The sequence below is a fragment of the Tinamus guttatus genome, unplaced genomic scaffold (assembly GCF_059628265.1).
Source record: "Tinamus guttatus ecotype Peru unplaced genomic scaffold, ASM5962826v1 Tinamus_guttatus_pri_ptg000384l, whole genome shotgun sequence".
In the NCBI taxonomy this organism is placed as follows: domain Eukaryota; kingdom Metazoa; phylum Chordata; class Aves; order Tinamiformes; family Tinamidae; genus Tinamus; species Tinamus guttatus.
The window spans coordinates 2,747,501-2,769,382 of NW_028288918.1; the positions used below are offsets into that span (position 1 = coordinate 2,747,501).

A 21,882-nucleotide genomic window follows, 5' to 3' on the forward strand; every position below is an offset into this window, starting at 1 on the left:
ATATCTAATATTATGCAGACACTGCTCTAGTACGTGCTGAGCTTCTTTTATACAATACACAGAGAATAATTAATTCTAATTCAACAAGAAGTAATGAGCCTAAGATGCTCCATGTTCCTCTGCCAAGCTTATAAACTATGTAAATAGTATGATTAACACAGAGTAAACTTTTTAAAATCAGGTTGTAATGCTGTTTTAATCTTGCATATCTGTGTTTTACGCAAGATGTTCCTGCGTGTTCTGTTGCAGCACACGTGCGGTTAAGCATCGAACGCTGTCTGCACCGCAGCCCACTCTCTAAATTCTTTGGCATTACACTGAAGTAACTTGAAATAATAATTAAGAAACTTATGCTGTCTTGAGAGAAAAAACAACACTGTATCAAGCTGACTAAGCTGTATGGCAAAACAGAATGAAATAATTAGGCTATCTTCTCATGGAACATCTTGTTATGTCCACAAGGGAAGTCTTGAAAGACAGGTAACTAGATTGAAAGTTTAAAAAAAAAAAAAAAAAAAAGAGAGCGAGCGAGCTCACCTTCAAGTTCCAACACACAAACCTCCCTTATTTAGGAACTTTAACCACTCAACCACCATGTTTTGTACCAACAGGAAGTTATAGTATTTTCCTGAAAATAACTCTAGGAGAGACTAATTGCTAGATAATAATTTTTAAAGATTATACAGAAAGTATGTGCAATGATTACACTATATGGCAACATAGCGTCATAAATGGCTACGGCATTCAGCTTCTTAGGAAACGCACACATTCTTGCTACACTATGTCATGATGTTTCACATTGAAAGAATGAAAATAGACATACAAATATTACTGCTCTTTAAAGAAAGTTTTCTGAAAGGCTAGGCAGCTAAGCAGCATGCAACTGCCCTCTTGATTAATGAACATTTCCTTTATCCTGCAAATTGTTAATTTATGTATGTTCACAGCAGAATACAGGGGGCAGTTTTGGCCTACTATAGGTTTTATTATTTACTCCTTACAGCATTAACTATTTCAAACAGAGAACATGCTTTTACAAACGAGAGACTTTAAGGGGTGACTTGATTACTAAAGCTCTTCCTCGTGTACCATCTTAGTAAGCCAAAACCATGTACCTGAGTGGAGTTGGATAGTTGGTTTTTCCACGGCTCCTCTGCGCTGCTGGTCAGGTTTGTGCGGTTATGAGGTAGAGAGAGTGCGTTTCGCTGCAGGTAAGGCACGTTTCCATTACTTCCACTTTCTGTTATGTGATTATTGCCTATCAAAATAGTGTCTGTACTACCCAGCGTTCTGGCTGTGCTGCAGGGAACGGCGCCTGCTGGAAAGGGTCCATTAGCCAGAGGCTGCCCAGGGCAGGCGGGACGGATTCCGCGCTGAGCGACGTTAGGCACTCTGGTTAGAGCAACCTGCGGCTGCTGACCAGAGACAGAGTTTGTAGGCAGTGATGAGTCAGCTGTTGGCCCATTAGGAATTCCAGTAGATCGTACCTGTGCAACTCCTGTTTGTCTCATCTGACGGAAGACGAACAAAGCACAAGGACATTCGTTACAAAGGTTAACAAGCAAGGGCTACAGAAGCTTTTTAGCTTTATTCTGCTGCTTAATTTCAATTTTATAGAGATTTTAGGACCTTTCCCACTGCCTCTGAGAGGTAAGATGACTATCAAGCACACAAATGGCGCCCAGTGATTTTTAAGGTAAAGTTATTGGCACACTGCTAGGCTCTTCAGCCTGAGCATTAGCGTCTTAGTGCTAAAGCTGCGCACTAAGAGAGAGAGAAGTGAACAGTGAGAGCAGGAGGGAAATGCTGTAAGATGACTTACCACAAGTAAGTATTTTTTAAGTATGACTACTTTTAGATGTGTCCGCTCATTTTAATTTGAAAGTGCAACTTAAAAAAAAAATTACATTATCTGGTAGTCCTATAATAAACAAAGCTAAAAACGTTAAGTTTCAACCAGCAAGCCACAATTAAACATTATGTAACATTTCAAAATGATGACAATGCAGTATAAGGCATTTTAGAGCATTCAAGAAACAAGACACCATCACTGACGAAAGTTTGGTAGAATAGAAAAATATTTTTACTCTCACCTGCTGGTGTTGCTGCATCAAGACAAACTGACTCTCCAGCTGTTCCAGCATAAGTTTCTGTGCTGGATTTAGATTATTTCGGTTTGCACGCAGCTGTTCCAAGTGCTGAAAAAATAGCAGTACGGTTCGGGATCATTAAAATTATACGCAGTTTTGAACACTTTCTTGTGTATATTACAAAAAGTTATCAGCAAAGGCAAGACTCGTAAAGCCAAAACCATGATCAAGATTGCTGCTGCAGAACTAAACATCTTTCCATACATTATGCTGTAACCAAAACTTATTATTACTTAATACAACTAGGAAGACTTCCAAAATGATTTGAGCATACAAGTAATACTACAACCAGACTAAAATTAAGCAAGCCTGCAGTGTCGAAGACAAAGTATCTTAAAGTATGAATGTACATAATTTCCTTTATCATTAGGTAAATATCAATAGTTCTATATTGTGCTGTTCTTGCATTAGTATTTTAAAGTTCAAAGTAAATTCAAGCTATTGTCACACAGGAAAATACCAAAAAGCAAACCCAGAAAACTATGCAACTTATTACGGAGAACAACTTCTTAAGATAGCAGAGTGACTTCATTTACAACTCATAATTAAAACATTTATTACTGACATTCTGATCTCTATATTCAAACTACATGGCACCCACAATTATTCTCACAGTCAGATCGTTTCTAAATGGTCTGGCATAAACGTTAAAACTGTGGAACAACAAAAGTATTGTCCAAGAAGGAGGAGAGAATAAAATACTGAATTATTGTACATTGTTTAAATTTCTTTTTTGAAAACAAATTTTTAAAAAAAGCTCCAATTTATGTATTAAATAATGGGCAATTTAATCTGCTTTTATTATATGTACTTGCAAACTATCAGTTTATCTGAAAATGGGTAAAGACAGCTGATGGTACAAAGGTGAGGAAGAACAAAGAACCAATTCCTGGATGAATATTATCTTTCATTCAGGAGCACTCTGTCTGAGATGGACTTTATGAGTCAAACTAATTCGGACATGTAAACGATGGAGAGGTGACTGCAAGAACTCTGTGGCAGCACGTGTGCTGCGCCCATGCACAGAAGCTGCAAACAGTGCTCTTCTGCTCTCAAACATGTCTGAACAGGGTAATGAGAAGTAGAAAGACCAAGTACTACATTTGACAGCAGAGGCAGCCATGCTTTCCTCTCTAGTCTCTGCTGTGGGCGCAGAGGCTCTGGAGCAGCACTGTTGCTGCTGCCCAGCAGCTCTGTGCAAGCAGCACCATCCTCCGCTTGCGTGCTGAGAGAGGAGGGGAAGAGACAAAAACACATACAAGCGCAGGGAAGCCAACACTGTTCAGCTATAGAAGAAGAGCTGAAGAGTTGTGTTGGAGTTCAAGGGGAATATTACTCTGCCAACCGCTGTGCTGTCTTTCTTGGTGCTATATTCCCTTCTATCTTTCCTTGCATCCCTATTAGTATCCTTGATAAATGGCTGAGGGTGTCCACTTAGGCCTGAGTTTCAAAATCTGAAATTCCTGCTTAAGTTCATTGTAAGCACTAATAAACTGAGGAGACAACAGAACGTGATGACCATAAGACTAAAAATAAACCTAACATTTCTTATAAAGATAGCAAATGATCTTAACTACAAAAAAGTAGTACTGCATTTCATTTAAGTAGTTTTGCTCTGTAGAATGTATAAATTATTTAGGCAATTTGATAAAAGAAGCTATCTCACTTCAAAAACCTTACTCAAAAAAGAGGGTCTTGCAATAGGTCTACATCTCTTTCAAACTTCCTGATGTTATACTGTGCAGCATACTCTGCTTGGCACACAAGAATGCAGCATTTTGCATAAGCATATTTTTAATTTTTTTTTAAGAAAATAATTACTACATAGTCTTTTAAAAACTATAGAACCTGTAAAATAAAAGCATTCTGTTTCTACTACAGATCACTATTTGAATTGGAATTCAGTTGATTCTTAATAATTTTATCTAATCCACTGATCATATTCCGTAGAGAAGCTAAAAACATTGGCATAAGCTGTATTACACTACCAAGCTAAAGCTTCTAAAGATCCTTAAAATACCTACCTGTAATTTCTGTGGTGTCAAGCACCAAGAATGAATTTGTTGCTGTACAGGAGGATGTGACACTGTATGGCCACTGCTCCAAACATCTGAAGTATTCTGAGATAAAACATTACATTAAAATGCTTGAATATCCAAGGGTCAATATAAATTTTTCTAAAATTTAGACTTTAAATTATTCATGAAAGCACTAATCACAGTTTCAGTAAAATTTAAACAAAGAATATATGAAAACAAGTCCAACCCTCAATCTACTATTCCCATACAGGACCAGAGTACTTATATTTATAGGAAAAAGTAAATGATATTTAAATACCGTCATGACAACTAATCAAGTAAGTGATTAAATTAAAAGGTACACTACTGTTAAGACTGAATACTTGTATCTACCATAACATTATTACATGATGATGAAACATTTGAATTCTAAATATAAGCAAAGGCAATAAACATGATGACATGGTTGCTTCCCTCTCTAACTTTCATCACGCTATGATTGTACTTATTCAGAGGTTGGTACAGTACAGTGCCACCAATCTCCTGTCTGCATTGTAACCTCCTAATGAAACACGTTACTGAAAGAGGTTTCCTAAAATTCCTAAAAACATTCCCCACCTTGATGCCAAAGGATTAAAATGTACCGCACAAATTCTGTGCATGCTGCATCATGGCAATGCATATTTCTATAAAATTTGGGCTGGGGGCTCTTTAGGTCATCAGAATATATACCTTCGTTGGACTAGATGTTCTTTTCCTCTTGGCAGGACTGGTCAGGTCATCTACTTGGCTAGAAGGAATCATGTGTAGTGGCAAGGATTGCTGTGAAATTGGTGTTTGAGTGAGGCCTAGTACAGGTTCAGTATTTGGATGATGAGGTTTACATGCCTAAGAATCACAGAAGGAAGACAAAAATATGGTTCTATGTATTCTTAAATCTTCTCTTTAAACTATATTTTAACAGCCCACATACTTTAAAAGGGCTGTGCAGATTTACTGAAGCTTATCTCAATAACTGAAAAATCAGTTTCCATATGGTCATCAATGGAGGAATGTGTACCTTTCATGGAATTATTAAACCACTGTAGCATTTCTATTAAGATGAAATCTTTCATAATCATGAAAATCCACAAAGGTTCTAAATTGGTACCCCCATATTTCTCCCATATTATAGGGAGCTTTTTCTTGATCTAGTATCCCTTTGCAAATAAATCCAAGGCTTTTCATGAACAAAAGCCAATCCTGCGCTCAATAAAATAAGCTTGACCACTATAGATTTTAAAGAACCCTTAAAGCTGGGCACCTGCAGAACATAACCCAACTTCTCACCTGCTGTGCTGTGTTCATGGCACCCTGCCTGGAGGTAAGCTCTGCGGGGATTGGTAGGCTCCACGCCTCCTCAATACTAGGAAGTAATTTAGTTTTATTCTGTAGACTACCTTGTGGAAGGTTACACAACTGAGCCTAGGAAAAATTATGTAAAAAGCAAATTTAACACAAGCCTACTTTAGTAAGAGCAAGTCCATGAAATCTTCCTAAATGCTGTAGCTAATTACGTCTTAAAGAGAGGATAGATTTAAAATTTGGGGTTTTAGAAAGGTGCTAAGTATAAAGAGGGTAACCAGAATATAAACCTTTGTGAGAATCAGAACAAAGACGAGCTCTGGATTCAGAGGTCTCATAATTCTTTTTTTCTGAAATTGCAAACAAGAGTGAAAGATAGTGTGTGTGTGTTCTCTCTATATATGCTATGAGAACTTAAAAAATGTAGACAATACAAAGAAAAAAAGCAAAGTGATGTAAAACAGTATGTATTGATTAAATGTGCAAAATAGCATTACTTGTAAGGAATTAAGTTCCACTTAAAAATGAAGAAATAAAATACTACAAGCTATGATATGCTTACAATACACATGAAAACAAGTTATACACACCACAAACAATTTTAAATTAACGTTGTGTGTTACTTTTCCCCTCCCCTCTCCTGTGTACTTGGAAGAGTATTTCCCTTTTCTTAAAATGTTAGTTTTACCTGTAAATACTTTATCCGTGCTGCAAGTGCAGAGGTATTACTACAATTTTTGCTCCTAGTTGCGTTTAAGTAGCATTTAATGGCATCCTGAGGCTGGTTGCAGGACTCATAGAGTGTGCCTAGGTCCATCCAGGCTGCAGCATGGCCATGGTCCAATTGTACAGCACAGATATAGGCCTGTAAAGCATCCATAGGCTGATTTTGCTGTTGATACAGCACACTGAATAGAAAGATTAGTGGAGTTGAAAATTAATAACAAAGTCAAAACACAAAGAAAGCAAATATACACATTCATCCCTAAACCCGTAATAAACTTTACCATTACATAAAGCAGAATAATAAACATGAACAACACATTTTTACTATCTTAAGCACGCAAAGCTCATATACATAGCGCATTTGATATATTAAAATATTGAGAAAGGAAATATATTTTAACTTCAAATCAGACATGCCTGACAATAGAAAGCTAAAAAGTGAACTTTACAATCCACTTGAGAACACAGAAGAATTTAAAGGCTGATATTCTTCATTAATAAGTAATGAACTATAGTATTACCCCGTATCATTCTTACCCTATAGAACACCATGTATCTGCACTTGCTTCTGATTTATCAATAGATTGCCTATAAGATATAAAGGCATCCTGTACTTTCCCAATACTTGAATAGCACCTGGGAGAAAAAAGAAAAAAAAAATTGGTAATATTTAGAGAAAGAGATCACTGAGCAAGGCTCACCAAGAGTGGACTGACATTAATGCAAATACACACTCATCTAGATGAATTCAAAACATCTGCTGTTTCTGAATGCCAGGCACAAGCTGACTCAACACAATTCTTAATCAAAATGTATTTCTGATTAGTTATTTGAGAAGCACACCAACGCTGTTTAAATGCTAGCTTATTGCATTTGTAAGGAAAACAGAAGTCATACAACATTTTGAAGATTTACATTTGTTACATTTGTGATAATATTTAATAATATTTACTTACAGACAACATTATAAATAAATAACAAAGCTACCTATTTCATGAAGCAAATTGTTATGAAACTTTATGTTCTACAAGAAGTGTAGTGTTTCAGTTGTTACAGAGAAAATAATCCCACCATAACGCTCCTCGTTTGTCTGGAAAGCCTTTCATGTGCATTTCTTGCATCTCAAACAAATTTTAAAGTAATGAACAACAACCCAGTTAGATCTGCTATAATTGGAGAACATGAAAATTTGCAAAAATTTTGCTGTTCTGGATTTTTTTCTGGATTTCTTACTTGAATATTATGCACATGTTACACCCTCAAAGGTATGTTAAGCAGAAATATCAGAATTCAAAAGAATTCAAAAGAAGTCTGCAAGAAGGAAAGGGGAAGGGAATGCCTATATTTTTAATAAAAACATTTGAATAAATAATACCAAGAACAACAACAATACTTATTTACAATAGCTATTTTCTTTACATTGCTTGCGGTAAGATCCTCCACTGGAAAAAAAAAAAAAACTGACAGCTTTCAAAACACAGAAAATATATAACAGAAAATATTTTATAATAAAATGCCAAGAAAAAAAAGGCAGAAGAGTAAAAACAATATAGAGACCAAGATGGAACAAATATGCCAACTATGCTAGAATCTCACATGTTATTAAGGCACACTAGGAAAGAAATACAGTAAAATCTAATGGTGCTCTGCCTAGTAATATCTACTACTGAGTATCACTACTAAGTATTGATGGAGAAACAGGATTTTAGCCCAGTGAATTCCCTGGCTCATTTTTTCTTTTTCTCTCCACTTGTACTCTGGCCTTTTAGGCTTCGCATTCACTGCCTGCGCTTCCCTCAGCTGCAGGGGGAAGAGCCCTGTCTTAAAGCAACAGTTGCAGGAACATAATTAGGATGACAAGGAGAAAACATGGTCCAGCTGTATAAGATCTGAACTTCTAAGCAAGTCAGCTAGAAGATACAGCGGTTACAATATCTTTTTCTTTTTGCAATTCATATATAATTTCCACTTAACAGAACTGACCTGTTCACATGTGAACTCACACTGCCCGCATAAAAAAAATCCAGTTTATAGAAGATCAGTTGTACCTCTATTCTGCAAAAATCTGAGTATTTCAAGAGTTATTGATAAGATAACTCTTGATAAGATGCTCTAAACTATTTCTTTAAAAGAAGAACAAGAAATCAAATCAAAGCCATAAAAGTAATAATATCTACAACTTGGACAAAAAAAAATATTTTGAAGTGAAAAGTAGTGTCTGCTAGTAAACAATTAATACAACACAAGTACAGACTAGAGCAGATCCATCTGAGCTTTTTGGGAATAAATCTTAGCTGTAATATATTGTGTTTATAGAATATATACCTCAAAAAAAGTATTTTTTGAGTACAAGTAGTACAAAATTTGATTAAGACCAAAAGGTAGGTTTTGATGGGGGGAAAAAAAAAAAAGATTAAGAATAATAAAAACTACAAAGAAAAGCATTCTACAGACTATTTACCAAAAAGAAGAAAAGTTGTGGTATTATGAGGAAGGCATAAGGGAGAATATAAGAAAGACAGAAGAACAGGCAGCCTTAGATTAGTGTAATCGTGCAGACTAACTAGAAAAGCAGGGCCATCTGCCACAGCTTCCCCAAAAGAATCTTAATTATAAACAAAGAACATAAGAACACCCCCCACTTCAAATGCAAACATAGTTACAGCATCTATAAAGTCAGTTCTCACCTTCCAAGAAAATACCAAGATTGGCCAGAATTAGGATCTGCTTCTAGAGATTTCTGGAGATACTGTATAGCATAGCTTTCCTTGGTTGCCTTGTCTCCAAGCTGATCCACGGTGTGATGCATCCAGCCTACAGAGAGAATCACAAGTGGCAGAAGTGAAATTCTCAGAGACCGTATTGCACTTTGGCAGAGTATGATAGCCAAAATAGCAGCAGTCTCTCTAAAAATGAAACATCACTTATGTTCAGTTTTATGAACAGAACTTTCCACATTTTTAAGTCCTATAACAAAATGACGAGATGTAAGGACACTAAGTCAAGATGACTTTCAGGTGCTTTGTAATTTTTTCTTTTTAGTCATTTTTCACAAGGTTAGCAACATAATTACAAACTGCTCAATCTTTCAGTATAAAAGTCAATCTGAAAATGTTAACTCCTTTCTTCTCTAAATACAGGCTCCTTCCCTGTCACTGTGAAAAAAATAACACCATTCTCCCTGTCATTCACAGCAATTATCTGGATATTATGTTCAAGTTACCCCTTTCCTTGTACATCTTCTTATTCACGCCACATGTACAATTCCCTAACAAAATGCACATCCACTTAATTCTTTCTTCTATTACCCTAATATCAACAGGGCTACAACATCCTCTCCTTTTCATCTTGACAAATGATACCACCTCCGATCTACATTCAAAATTCTGCCATAAGGATCTCCTTATCTGACCATGCATCCTGTTCTTTCAAATGCCTTCACTTCCCTCATTATATCAGACAAACTATTTATCCCCACTTCAAGGCCTCCCACAGTCCATGCTCCTGTACCATCTTTCATGTGTTGTGACGATGACAAGAGGTATCTCTGGCCCACCAGTGATGCCAGATGTGGTTACCATTTCAGAAAAGCACCTTCATCATCTTCTCAAGCTGCTCCCCACCTGCCTTTATGCTTAAAAGGAATTTCTTTTAATCATTCATGAAACTGTACCGCTGCCACTCCTGCCATACATACAAGGTCTGGCAACTGGCTTGTTGAAATCACTCCACATTACACTGATCAATAATGTCTTGCTGTTGCCATAATCTCCATGTACTTGTCTTAATAATCTACTGCCTTTCATGCAACAATTGTAAACTGTAGGATATAACAACAGATAGCGCTTATGTTTCTCTAATGCCTTGTCCATGACAGGTGCCCTGTGAAACACTATGATATAAATTTTGTAAAATATCCACAGCTTGTGTAAAGTTCAACTTACATTCGGAGTTGTACACTCCTATCTGCATCTGGTGACCATGTAAAGGCTGCAACAGCTCAATGTGAAAACCCCGAGCCTTCCTTTTACGATGCAGTCTAACCACACAACCGCGTAACCCCGCTCAAACAAGCAAAGGCTGCCGGCCTCATCTGAAACGCTAGGCAAAGTAAAACAGGCTGAGAAGTGAGCTGATCACCCCATTTCACACTCTCCATCTAGCCCACGCTTTAAATAACTAATTTTACCTGTTCTATATATCTTCTACGTAATTCCAGTCTTACAGTTTGTTATTAGTCACAGCGGCACTTTCGCAAATGGAAGGCAAACTTCAAAATTTGTAAAAAGATACTTTGGAGAAAATCCAAAGTACCACTTGCTGGAGGTATTTAAGAAGTACCACTTGGCAAATCATGGTCAGGAACTGAGTTTTCAAAGAAATGTCAGGTTAGGAGCTTAGTGGTTACAGTGCTGGCAACAACGCTACTTTATCTTGTTTGAAGTCCATCAGAAAATGAAACAAAACAAAAAGTCCCATGTTTCTTGCAGAGACAAGTAACATACAAACTCACTTTTATGAACTTGATGAACAAGCTATGATTCTGACTGAAATCCCAAGTCACTGAAGTCCCTAAATATATAGAAGATATTCACATCTTCGAGAAAATAAAAATTCTTATGTGAAGGTGGTTATCGGAATGGACCTGTATAGCTGTATAGTGAGCATAAACGTGCCACTGCTCTGCTCGTATCAGTGTACAGATACGAAGCCAAGTCTGAATGTGCGAAAGGCAATATTTTAGAGTTTATAAGCAGGGGTAAAAAAAAAAAAAAAAAAAAAAAGTATTAGACAACTTAGAAATGCTGTGCTCCAATGCGTATTTTGTGCCTAATAATAAGCTTGCCAGATTGAAAGCTAACATGCTGCATCTTCAGGAGATCGTTACTGCACTTCCTGGAACCAATAATTCACTAATAGGAGAGACACATGAGAACTACCAATCCCAATCTAGGGTCACTGCTGAAACGAGGGTTGCCTCCTGACTTTATCTCTCTATGCAGGGGTGAAAAACGCAGAAGGCAAGGGAGAGGTTGAGGTAGAATAAATAAACTAAACATTTCTACTGCTTATTCTCACGTAGCATACTAACTACTCTTCCACTTTTGGGACATTTGCAATATTTCTCATTAACAAGACTGGAGAATTTGTCTATACTTCCAAAACAATCCAAGCTCTTCTCCAGGGCTTTGCAATCTAACTTGTAACCAATCCCTGTGTTTCCTCAGCCAGGTGACGTGCGAGCCTCGCTCACGCAGCAGTTGTTTTTATCCAAGCTGCTAAGTCACTCTCATGCTGAGCTTGTTCCCACTGCTCTTCCCTAGATAAATGTCATCGGCGCAGAGATGACAGATGAAGAGAGGAGCCTCCTCCCCACGACAGCATTTCATGATATCTCACCCAATTGCAAGGACACCAAGCTAGGAAGCCCTTAGCTGAAAAGCACTGAGGGAATGTTTTGGGAAGCTCAAAGCAGCCGTCTGCATTGCTCTCATGCTCTTCCCTATTCAACTGTTGACCACAAATGGAGAAAAATACTTAGACAGAGTGATCCTCAGTTTCTTCTGGTATGTCTGTCTTGCAATTTTACATAAAACGGTGAAAAGAATTATAGCCCGTAAAGAGCAGGAAATGGAGGGGGTTAAAAAAGGGAGAAAAAAAAGCAGGAGCCAGCTGCATTTACCCAAGTGTACATTTTCCTGTTGTTCCTACTGGAACTAGTTGGCATGCTCAAACACCTGCATGCGTTTCTCAGAATCACAAGGTTCTCCTCCACAGTGATCTCACTGCTTTGAAAACCAGCAGCAAGAGCAATGCTTTTTATAATTCTCTCACAAGACATTTAAAATTATCTAAATGTTCACTTACTAAACATTAAATAGCCGAGGAATATCAACAAAGGGAGTTCTAATGCCAGAACATATTTTTTTCTATTTGAGCAGAAAAAAAAATCAACACAGAAATACAAATATATATATATATATATATGTATGTATGTATGTATATATATTTTAGCACTCTAGCTGATAATAAGCATTTCTCCATTATTTTTTCCAAGCATTAATGTACCACCCAGGCTACTCTTCCTGAGAAGGTGCTTTAGTACCAGCTACTCAAGTCTATATGTGTGATAAATAACAGTTAAGAGCAAGAATAACTATATTATTCTCTCAGTATCCTGGTTAAGGCCATTCTGGCCCTTTCTCCACAAAGATGCTATCCACACCAACGCAACCTGGTGATCTAAGCTAATCGAGGAGCAGAATTTCATCCAGCTTTATAAAGCAAACAATTGTCATAATTACTGCTCATGCTGCTAGCACAGACAACTGTGGGATGGTTTTATCAATACAATTTTGCCTTTGTTTCTCATGTGGCAATGTATATCAAATGGAGTTGAAAAGCACTATACAGACATTTTGGGAAATTTGCTTTTCACTGATCATATGTATAGACTTTTGAGAAAAAAATCTCTGAGAATTTATACTGGAGGGGATAATAATTTCATATATAATATATATATATATATAAAGCAAAGGGAAGACTGAAACGGAAAATTGGAAGGAATATTGTAATGGGACAGCAAAAAAGATCAGTGTCTAAATTCCAGCAGGTTCATTTGTGGCCAAAAAAAAAAAAAAAAAGAGTCCACTTCACTCACATACATAAACAGCATGCATTATATAAGAAGAAACCATTGTGGCCACAACATACTGTCAGTTACTACTGAGAATTCAGTGGCCATTTTGTGAAGGATAAGAAAGTTGTGTATAAAGAGGCCAAATTAATATTTAAGGCATTAAATTAGTTGGAAAAGATGAAAGTGAATGAAGAAATTTACACTGGATTGAAAATTTTTAGGAAAATATTCTGGAAACATTTTTATAAAGCATATGGGAGAAATGCAGTATATTCTACCTACTCACTGGAAATCTTGGATTAAGGATAATTCATCAACGTTCTATAAATATGGAAAATATATATATTTAAAAACTAATACTTTCTCTCTTTTTATACGGTTCATTTTATAAAAATCTCTCCATAATTTTTTTAGTCACAAGTGTATTTTCATTAAATACTACAGCTACGAGAAATTAAAGGCAAATTTTTCACATGCAGTTTTCTTCTACTCTACAATAGAAAAATGTGTTTTCCTGTATTTAGCCCAGCTATCCAGGGGGATGTTTTGACAAGCAGAAAAGAGAAAACAGAATTCTAAGTGCTGCCTTTTCTCTAAAAAGACAAAAAAAAAAAAAAAAAAAACCCTCCCCTTCCACCGACCAACACTCTGTACATCATGTCCAACGCTTTTAAAATTCATTAAGTTTAATTAAAAACTTCTTCTCCTCTGTTATTTACTGAACTATTTACTGTTAGACATTCTATTGTGAGTGAAAATCTCATATATGATATTTAATAACTATGACTCACACCGGAAATGGAGCTTAATAAATAAATAAATAAAAAGATGGAAAAAGAATACACAGAAAAAAAAAAAAGCTTGATTTTACATACCTAACTGCTGTAAGACAGTTGCTTTTACTTGTGCAGGAAGGTTTTCGATCTGCAAAAGTTGTTCATAAGCTTCCTTTGCAGAGTGATACTTTCTCTGCAAAAGGAAAAAAAGTAAATGGATTAATCATAAAGCTTACAATAGATCATCAATAGCAATGATTTCACAGCACTGACAGCACACAAACATACTGACAAAAAATAGAACTTTTTTTTTTGCATACAGTGCATATGAAAGCTTTAATGAGTAATGTATATATAAGCTAGTAAATAACTTTAATGAAATATAGTATTTAGTATAAATTGAATACATAAAGGGAAATTGGCAAGTGATTAAATTTGGTCAGTTCTCTTACTTGCATTATGCTTCTTAGACTAAAATGAATACTTTGCTTTTAAGGAGAATGCTCAAACATGAGGCTACATCTGAAAAAAAGCCTACACATAAACGCCTAGTAATTTCCAAACAGAAATGAAAGTTATTAATAACTGCTGACTAGAACATTTTTGCCTTTCCCCTTCTTTTTAAAAGTCTTCAGCACTCGAACTGTCTTTTCTGTAATTAAAGAAGTATTTGTCCTGGTAAAAAGACCATCATATGGAGCACAATGCAGAAAATATATCATGGACTTTGCCTAAAGAATGAAGAAACGCTATCCTATTATTTTAAATCTGCCTGTGCCTGAAGTATGGAAATGTTCACTTGATCATTCACTATAAATCCATAAATACATCTTTTCTGGGTTGGGATCAGGATCTGTATTGACTTCTGGAACAGTATGAGATGGTCTGTATATAGTAGGGGATTCTTGATAGATGATTTTTTGGAAGAATATCAAATTTGTTTATCTTCACATTACTCTAACAATATTTGTTTATCAATAAATCTATTTTAAACACCTAATTCTTCTGTTCTTATTTTTCCAGAAGTCCAGAATGCAAAAAAAAGGTGATAGTAGTAGTAAATATTTTTGAGAGTTTCTAAAAATTCTACACATTTTTCAAGCAAAACATGCTTTCAGATAATTTAATTTTTAGACCCCATTCTGACACACAGATAAAAAGTGTACTGAAAAAAATGGGGCCACCTAAAAGCAAATGATCACAATTTACTGACATTTACTTATACCAAAAGTACATTGTACTGTTTACTGTTACTTTAAGGGGGACAATTGGGAAGAAAAATGTAATCAGTATAAATAATAGAAGTTAAAAACACATTAGGTTCTTTGGATCCCACAATCCCAAATGATAACTGTGTTGATTTTAAAACCTCATTCTAATCAGGAAGAAAAATTAAAGCAGCAATTACATACTTTGAAATGGAACAAGGGGAAGTTGGTAGAAAAGGTTTTAAACTGGTGTTCATGAAATGCAGACAACTAGTAAGAAAACAAAGAGTATAAATGAATAAAATATCCATGTCTTGCAAAATAAAAACAATCAGGATTTTTTTTTTTCAATTTAGCATTGGGACCAAACTCCATAGTTAATGACTCTGAAGGACAAGCACCTGAACACAAGTTCAGACCATAGCATGAGAGCAGGGACAGCCATCTGGATGTAAAATAGGAAGTACTAGCGCCTAACATCCCTGCTTTGAGAAAGGCATTTACGTACTGGCAGAGATTCAGAACGACCAGCTGAATTAAGGCACTTTTTCCAGATCTAGAACCATTTTTACTTCTGTTCTTTGTTGTATTAGTTACCCTTTAGAGATCCGTCTACACATCTGCCTTCAAATAATGCAGAAAAATGTCTAACATTTGCTTATATTTTTATTTAGATATTTTAATTTCGAAGATGGGAATACATTTCCCTTTGTGCTCGACTGCAGTATAAAGGATCCTAGAAATGGGGAAAAAATTCTAAGAGCTCTCTTTCTTTTGAAACTGTAGACACTAGTATCCTAAAAGGCTACAGAGCCAGGCACTGCTACAGATGAAGTACAAAAACCTGTTTTTAAACACCTGGAAAAAACAGCACTAGCTCTTAGCACCACTGTGCTCTGTTGTTCAGAGGCTGGAAACCCATCGTTTAACCTTCAGTACTGGGAAGGTAGATAAATGAAGAGTGAATTATTTTATTTTTTACTTCAATAGCCAAGAGCAGATACACAGAGGAAATGGTAGCCCTGTGTCCTTGAAAAGAAACCAACTCTCCCCACAAAATCATCTCTTCACTGTGCCATGATTCAGAATCAAGTTAAGACCCTTTGCGGCCTACCCGATATCTCAGTTTCTCAAATCCCAGAAAAGCACACAGCCCTTAACCAGAACTGCAAGACAAACTAGGACTTGCTAGAATATGCACTTCAACTTTTTTGCCCCTGACTTGTGTTAAAATAAAGCCACCATTCCTACGAATGCCAATTATATCGTTTAGCTTAGGTTAAACAAAAGTGACATTGACCATGCAATTATATAAAGCACCTGCCATGGTGACCTGGTATTTTCAGCCTTCTATTTTACTCTAGTAGATCAAAAGAGCTAACGTGTCAGGGATGCTTTGTTATATGAACTTCTCAGATGTGCTCCAATTCTCAAGATGCAATCTGGATGGCCTCCAAATAAAAAGTCTTTGTAATGTGTTACAGAACCACAACAGTCCATGAAGTTTCGTCCTGGTGTTTTGGGATGGGGAATTCTTGTCTTGCTACTGTCTGCAGCTTACTGAAATGGCACTCAAAACAAGGGCACTCAAAAGAAAATAGTTTGTTCATCAAATTTATGACTTCCATTTATATATGCACAACTACTCATTTATTTGTCATTTTATTTGTTACCATCAAAAAACAGCATTTACTTTATCTGCTGCTTTATCTGCTGCTTTTCAATTGACTGAAAAGTGTAAAGATTTGTCATCTGTTTTATTTAAGAGATTTTTTGTTTTCATGTCACATCTCTTCCTCAGTCATTATACTTATAAACATGATGAAGAGTGTACAGTGTACATCATATGCCATCAGTCAAATTACAAACATATAATAGTTTCTTCAGTAGCTACTTAGTTTTAATTTTTAACCTGGACCCTCAGTAAGTGTTCCGTAAGTTCCCCAAAGAGCGTGACAGTCCACATGCATGATATCTGGAACTGAACCATAATAAATCAAGCTTCCTTATCAATTCTACACTGAAGGCTAACTTCCACTCACGAAAGCATCTCTAATCAGCTGAATTACATAGTCTGACTACACCACACAGTTAGAAACATGACCAGTCTTGGAAATGCGCTCAGAGCTTACCTGGATTTCATATAAGTGGGCAATGTGAAACTGAACTGTAAGAATGGGAAATAAAAATTATTAATCATAGTAAACAGACATCAGCAGTGACAACACAATTTTTCAAGCAAGAATAAAAGAATGTTTCAAATTGAGCAATGCAAAACCAAGATAAATAACACTTTGCAAAAGCAAAGAGACGCATTCAGAAACAAACAAATGAAAAAAAAAAAAACAGTATTTTATGCTTAATAGTTGGTTGGACCAGATGATCTCTAGAGGTCCGCTCCAACCTCAACCATTCTGTGACTCTGTGAAAATGAATATGTATCCTAGCAAAGTGTTAAGACTGTAAAGAGATATTGTAAAAAAAGAAGTCTACAGGTTTTATTCGTATTCTGAAAGTAAGAGTCCACTAAAATTTTTGGAAACTTTGCAATACAATCTCTTTCTGCAAAGATGTGTGAAGACAGAATAAAGAGAGCATTTTTTGTACATAACCAAGCTAGAAAAATAAAAAAATCTTTCAATTGCCAAGGGATAGGGTTAGAGGGGACTTATACAACAGAAATCTATACATTGGGCGCTACAAGTATTACACAGGGTTTAAATTTAGATCTTCTTTCCTTTTTTCCTGCTTTTTGGGGGGACACTCTCTTTTCTCAGTTAAACACAAACTTGAAGTGTTAATTACAGGTGGTATTCTGACCCTTGCTGCAGAACGTCCTAATACCTCATACTAATTACACAGATGTGCAGAGCAGCACTACCAAACCTTGCTAACTTGTGGAACTAAGAACATTTTTTGGAAAGGGAAATCAGAATATGCAGTCAGAAAGTAGGTCTACACATGTGAGAAGACCTCACACATGTGAGGCCTACAGGAAGGAGAAGGAAATTAAAGAGTAAAAGTTCTGAAGTGTTTAAGAACTGCCAGCTCGGAAGATCAGCTGTGTGCTAGGGCTAAAGCTCCTTGAGATGAATGTCATCTTTACTCTCATTTCAAGAAGAGGGGGGAAAAATCCTTTGATGCAGACTTAAGTGAAGTCCTTGAGGTCTGTGAATAGGCAAACAACAGTTTCTGAGCTAGGCTATTTTTAATCTTGATTAGAAGCCAACTCAAATACTAATTTCTTTCTCTCAGAGCTGTTGCACACCCTAACACAGAAGTTTATACAGATACTTCAGAGGTCCAGGCTCTCTCCCTGTGTCACTAGGGAAGGGAAAAGACCTCTTTGTTAAATGTTTTGAAAGACTTCTTTGTTAAATGTTTTGTCCTTTCCTATAAAGGAGGTACTTTACGGCACCTCAGAAACCAGATCCTAAAGAAACACACAATCTAAAATTTTAATAAACTTTTTGTATTCCTTGCTAAAGGGCACATTACACACCCAGTATATTTACCACCTCATCACTCCACACAGATGAAAGAAAAACCTCTGCTTTTGTTTTGGGGAGTTCATTATCTAAAAATCTTTTTTTTTTTCCCAGTGGCAAACCCCTTCAGTGATGAGCTATAAAAGAAAGCCATGCCATACAGTGGAAAGAAATTAAAGATGTCACATAAGAAATTGCCTAAATAATAAGAAGACATACTGAGTACTCCAAAAATTCTGCTTGGAAGAGAGGCACTGTAAATCTGTTGCCCACCGTGCCTAGTTCAGAAATGCAAAGGGATTAAAATGGTCTCCATCTTTTATGTGACAGCACTTAATCCACTGGGTTGGGGTTGGCAGCACTGCGCCTGTGGCTACGGAGCAAAGCTCCACGTGCGGGGCTCTGCACAGAGCTGGAGGAGGGGAGAATGGAGGGAAGAGCGAGGAAAATCTTGCAAAAATGCAGAGATGACAAAAATTGATAAAAAAAATAGTCAGAAGTAATATGAAATACAATAAAGAATCAAGTCTTGTAAGAAACAATAAAAGCATATTGACTTAGTAAGTATTTTGCAAATGACTTTACACAATTACCTGCAGATGCTCCTGACAAGTGACATAACTTTGGAGAGGACTTCAGAACACAGCTGGCTCCTCAATACTGATGTAGCCAGCAGTTTTACCCATATACATAAAACCTCTCACTTTATTTATCCTTAGTGATAGGACAATGACAATTCCACCTACCCTCAAACTGGAAACGTAGAAAAATGCTTTTAAACACTTTTATCTAATGCTTCTGAAGTTACTCTTATGAGGTTAACTTCAGCTCAATGCCAAATGCAGTGGAAAGTACCATAAAAAGTGAGGGAATAACTTCCCTCACAACAGCCTAGTTTTTAATTCTTTTTATTTAAGAAACTGGAGACCTTAGTCTCCAGAATATGCAGGAATATAGCTTTACTTTTGCATGTAGTTCCCCTGAGGCCTAGCCACAAGTAAACACTCACAGAATGGTCCGCAACAGCCTTCAGCATATACAGCAAACGGCAGATCCTACTACACTAAGATTAATGTATCTAAATACAAACTAGTATATAGATAGCAATTAACAAAATAAAGAATCAAATTATATCCTAATTTTTTATTTCAATTGCAAAACAGAGATTGATGTTGAATTTTAGAAATTTAAATTTAATTGGCATTAAAATAATCACTGAAGAATAAGAGATTATCAAGATTCCAAAGTTTTAAAGTGATTGCTATTGTTTGCAATGATTACTAAATGCATGCCAAGTGCACAAACAGTGCACTTATAAACAAATAAACAAAGCTGTAAATATTTGCCACAATTCTAGTTTTTACTTATTCCATTTACTAGAACAATCCATAATCCCACTGGGCGATCGGCCAAAAACAAAAGACAAAAACACATGTAAACTACTTACTTTCAGCGTTAGACAAAGTGCAGGGATTGCAGTCGATCAAAGCTAACTGAAAATGCTGGGGGGAAAAAAAGAAGATATTTTCAGTTTGAAAAAGCAATGACTTGTGTCAAAAAGAACAGCCAAATAAGCTCAGGAGCCTCTGCCCTTTTCAATACAGCACACAACTTGGATTAGCATATTAATTCAATAGCGTATCAGGCCTAGAGTACTAGAGTACTCTAGCAGTTCTAGGAGTACTCTAGGAGTACTAGAACTTAAGAGACAGTAAGTAGAATAGTTAATAAATAGTTAATAATTACAGGTCTCAACAAAATAGTTCCCAAAGGCTCCTAACTCCCCAAAGCTACTGATGTCTTAGCATATCCTATCTTGTTAGCACCAAAATGGCAGTTTGGAACCTGCCTCTGCTCAAGATGCCAGTGGCGGCACCAGGCGCCCTTATTAATATGGGGGGAGGAGAAGGAGGAGAAGATTCCTCATGATCGATGCATGCAGCGCCCCTTTGATACCTGCAAAGCTGCTGCATACAAAGATGCTACAGAACTTTACTCAAGGTCCGAACAGTACCTTATTTATAGCATCTCCACATAACAGACATCTCAAAAACTTACAAGAAGGGTTTAATAGACCACTGAATTTCTAAATAAACATATATTAGAGAAAAAATATTACAAAATTAAAGTACTATTCATATCCATTAGCAGTTTGAGGCATACAATCCAAATTTACAAATTTTAACGCACATTTTAGCAGTAACATTCCCAAAGAGAGCACAGAAAACAAAGAATTCACAAGTGTATTACTCATAAAATAACTTCTAACTTTAGATCAAACATTAAACAATCATTTATAAATATATTAGCTCATTTCTCTGCCTTGTCTGTTCCCTTTTCTAGTGGTCAGCAGCGACGACAGAGCTTAAGACCTCCCCTCACTTACAATGCAGTGCAGGTTGTGTTTCTCAGAGGCATCCTTTAGTCTGTTACCATAGCAATGCTTAGCAGGCAACTTAAAAAAAGAGGACTGAATAAAAATAAAACCATCTACTTTATATAGTATTTTTCCCGACAAGAAAAAAAAAAAAAAAAAAAAAAAAAAAAAAAGGAGTGCTGACTTTCATATTCTGGCCTGTAAATATCGAGTTTACTGTTCCAAATCCTTCTTCCACCGGACCTCTCACCTTGCTCTGTCATTAACAATTAATATGACTAGATAAAGCAGAAAGGAAAAGATCTGCTCTCACCTCGCAATGATATTATACAAAATAAGCAGATCTAAAGAGAAATGCTTAATAATGGTTCTGCAGCAGCATTCCGGAAAGGTTATTACAGTGAAACTCACTGAGAGAAAGTAGACAACTACATACACAAAGCCAACCATTTTCATATTTAAATATACCAGTAACATCAGCGCTGCACAGTAAAAAAAGCTTAAATATTCTCACCAATGCCTACTAAAATAATTTAAATTCTTACTGCTACCACAACACTTGACATTCACATCTCAAAATCCACACAATTATTTTCTTTCAATGTAATAAATACCTGACTGTATTGCTTACTAAGCTACAAATAGCACAGCAATGAAAAATCCAGAGCTAATAAATAAACTACAGAAAAATAACCTGTTTGCACTGAACAATTAAGGCAAAACAACACAGGAAAAAAAAAAAAAAAAAAAGGCAAGCAGATATTTTCAAGCACACATACAAATGAACAACCCTACACCTATAGCTAGCCAAATAACACATAGCTCCCTGTCAAGTATTCAAAAACAGACCAAAAAAAAGCATGCATCTTAGCACATAAAACTCATCAGCCCAAAGCCGGTCCGCTAGTCAAAATTATCAGCACCAAAAAATAATAGGAAAAAAAACAGTAATAATTTCCGACTCCCAGGTCTGCATCAGAGGCAGCCAGCAACATCTGCACCTCTTGCAGACATTGCGGTACTGAAGCTGGCTACTGCTGTGTGAAATGGTTATTATGCAGGAGAGGCCGCTGCAGTTCAGAGCCGACACACAATACCTCAAGGCAGACAGCGGTCTATAGAAATTCAAATCCCGGGTAAGAGGATTTACCTAGA

The 21,882-nt window shown here is 36.3% G+C and overlaps 1 protein-coding gene across 15 annotated transcripts in view; it reads right to left on the reverse strand.

Moving 5' to 3' along the window:
* KDM6A (lysine demethylase 6A) overlaps nt 1-21,882 on the reverse strand; it is a 142,695-nt gene that overhangs the window by 37,217 nt on the left and 83,596 nt on the right. For 3 of the 15 annotated variants that reach the window (XM_088530672.1, XM_088530671.1, XM_088530669.1), the window contains exons 7-18: nt 19,798-19,852; nt 16,995-17,029; nt 15,067-15,132; nt 13,754-13,847; nt 8,926-9,052; nt 6,776-6,874; nt 6,201-6,420; nt 5,498-5,632; nt 4,901-5,056; nt 4,175-4,270; nt 2,094-2,198; nt 1,116-1,511 (exon numbers count right to left, since the gene is read on the reverse strand). In XM_088530672.1, the coding sequence (XP_088386798.1) occupies nt 1,116-1,511; nt 2,094-2,198; nt 4,175-4,270; nt 4,901-5,056; nt 5,498-5,632; nt 6,201-6,420; nt 6,776-6,874; nt 8,926-9,052; nt 13,754-13,847; nt 15,067-15,132; nt 16,995-17,029; nt 19,798-19,852 (1,584 nt within the window). The remainder of the gene's footprint in view (nt 1-1,115; nt 1,512-2,093; nt 2,199-4,174; nt 4,271-4,900; nt 5,057-5,497; nt 5,633-6,200; nt 6,421-6,775; nt 6,875-8,925; nt 9,053-13,753; nt 13,848-15,066; nt 15,133-16,994; nt 17,030-19,797; nt 19,853-21,882) is intronic. The other 12 variants (XM_088530675.1, XM_088530670.1, XM_088530679.1 and 9 more) reach the window with 7 other exon arrangements.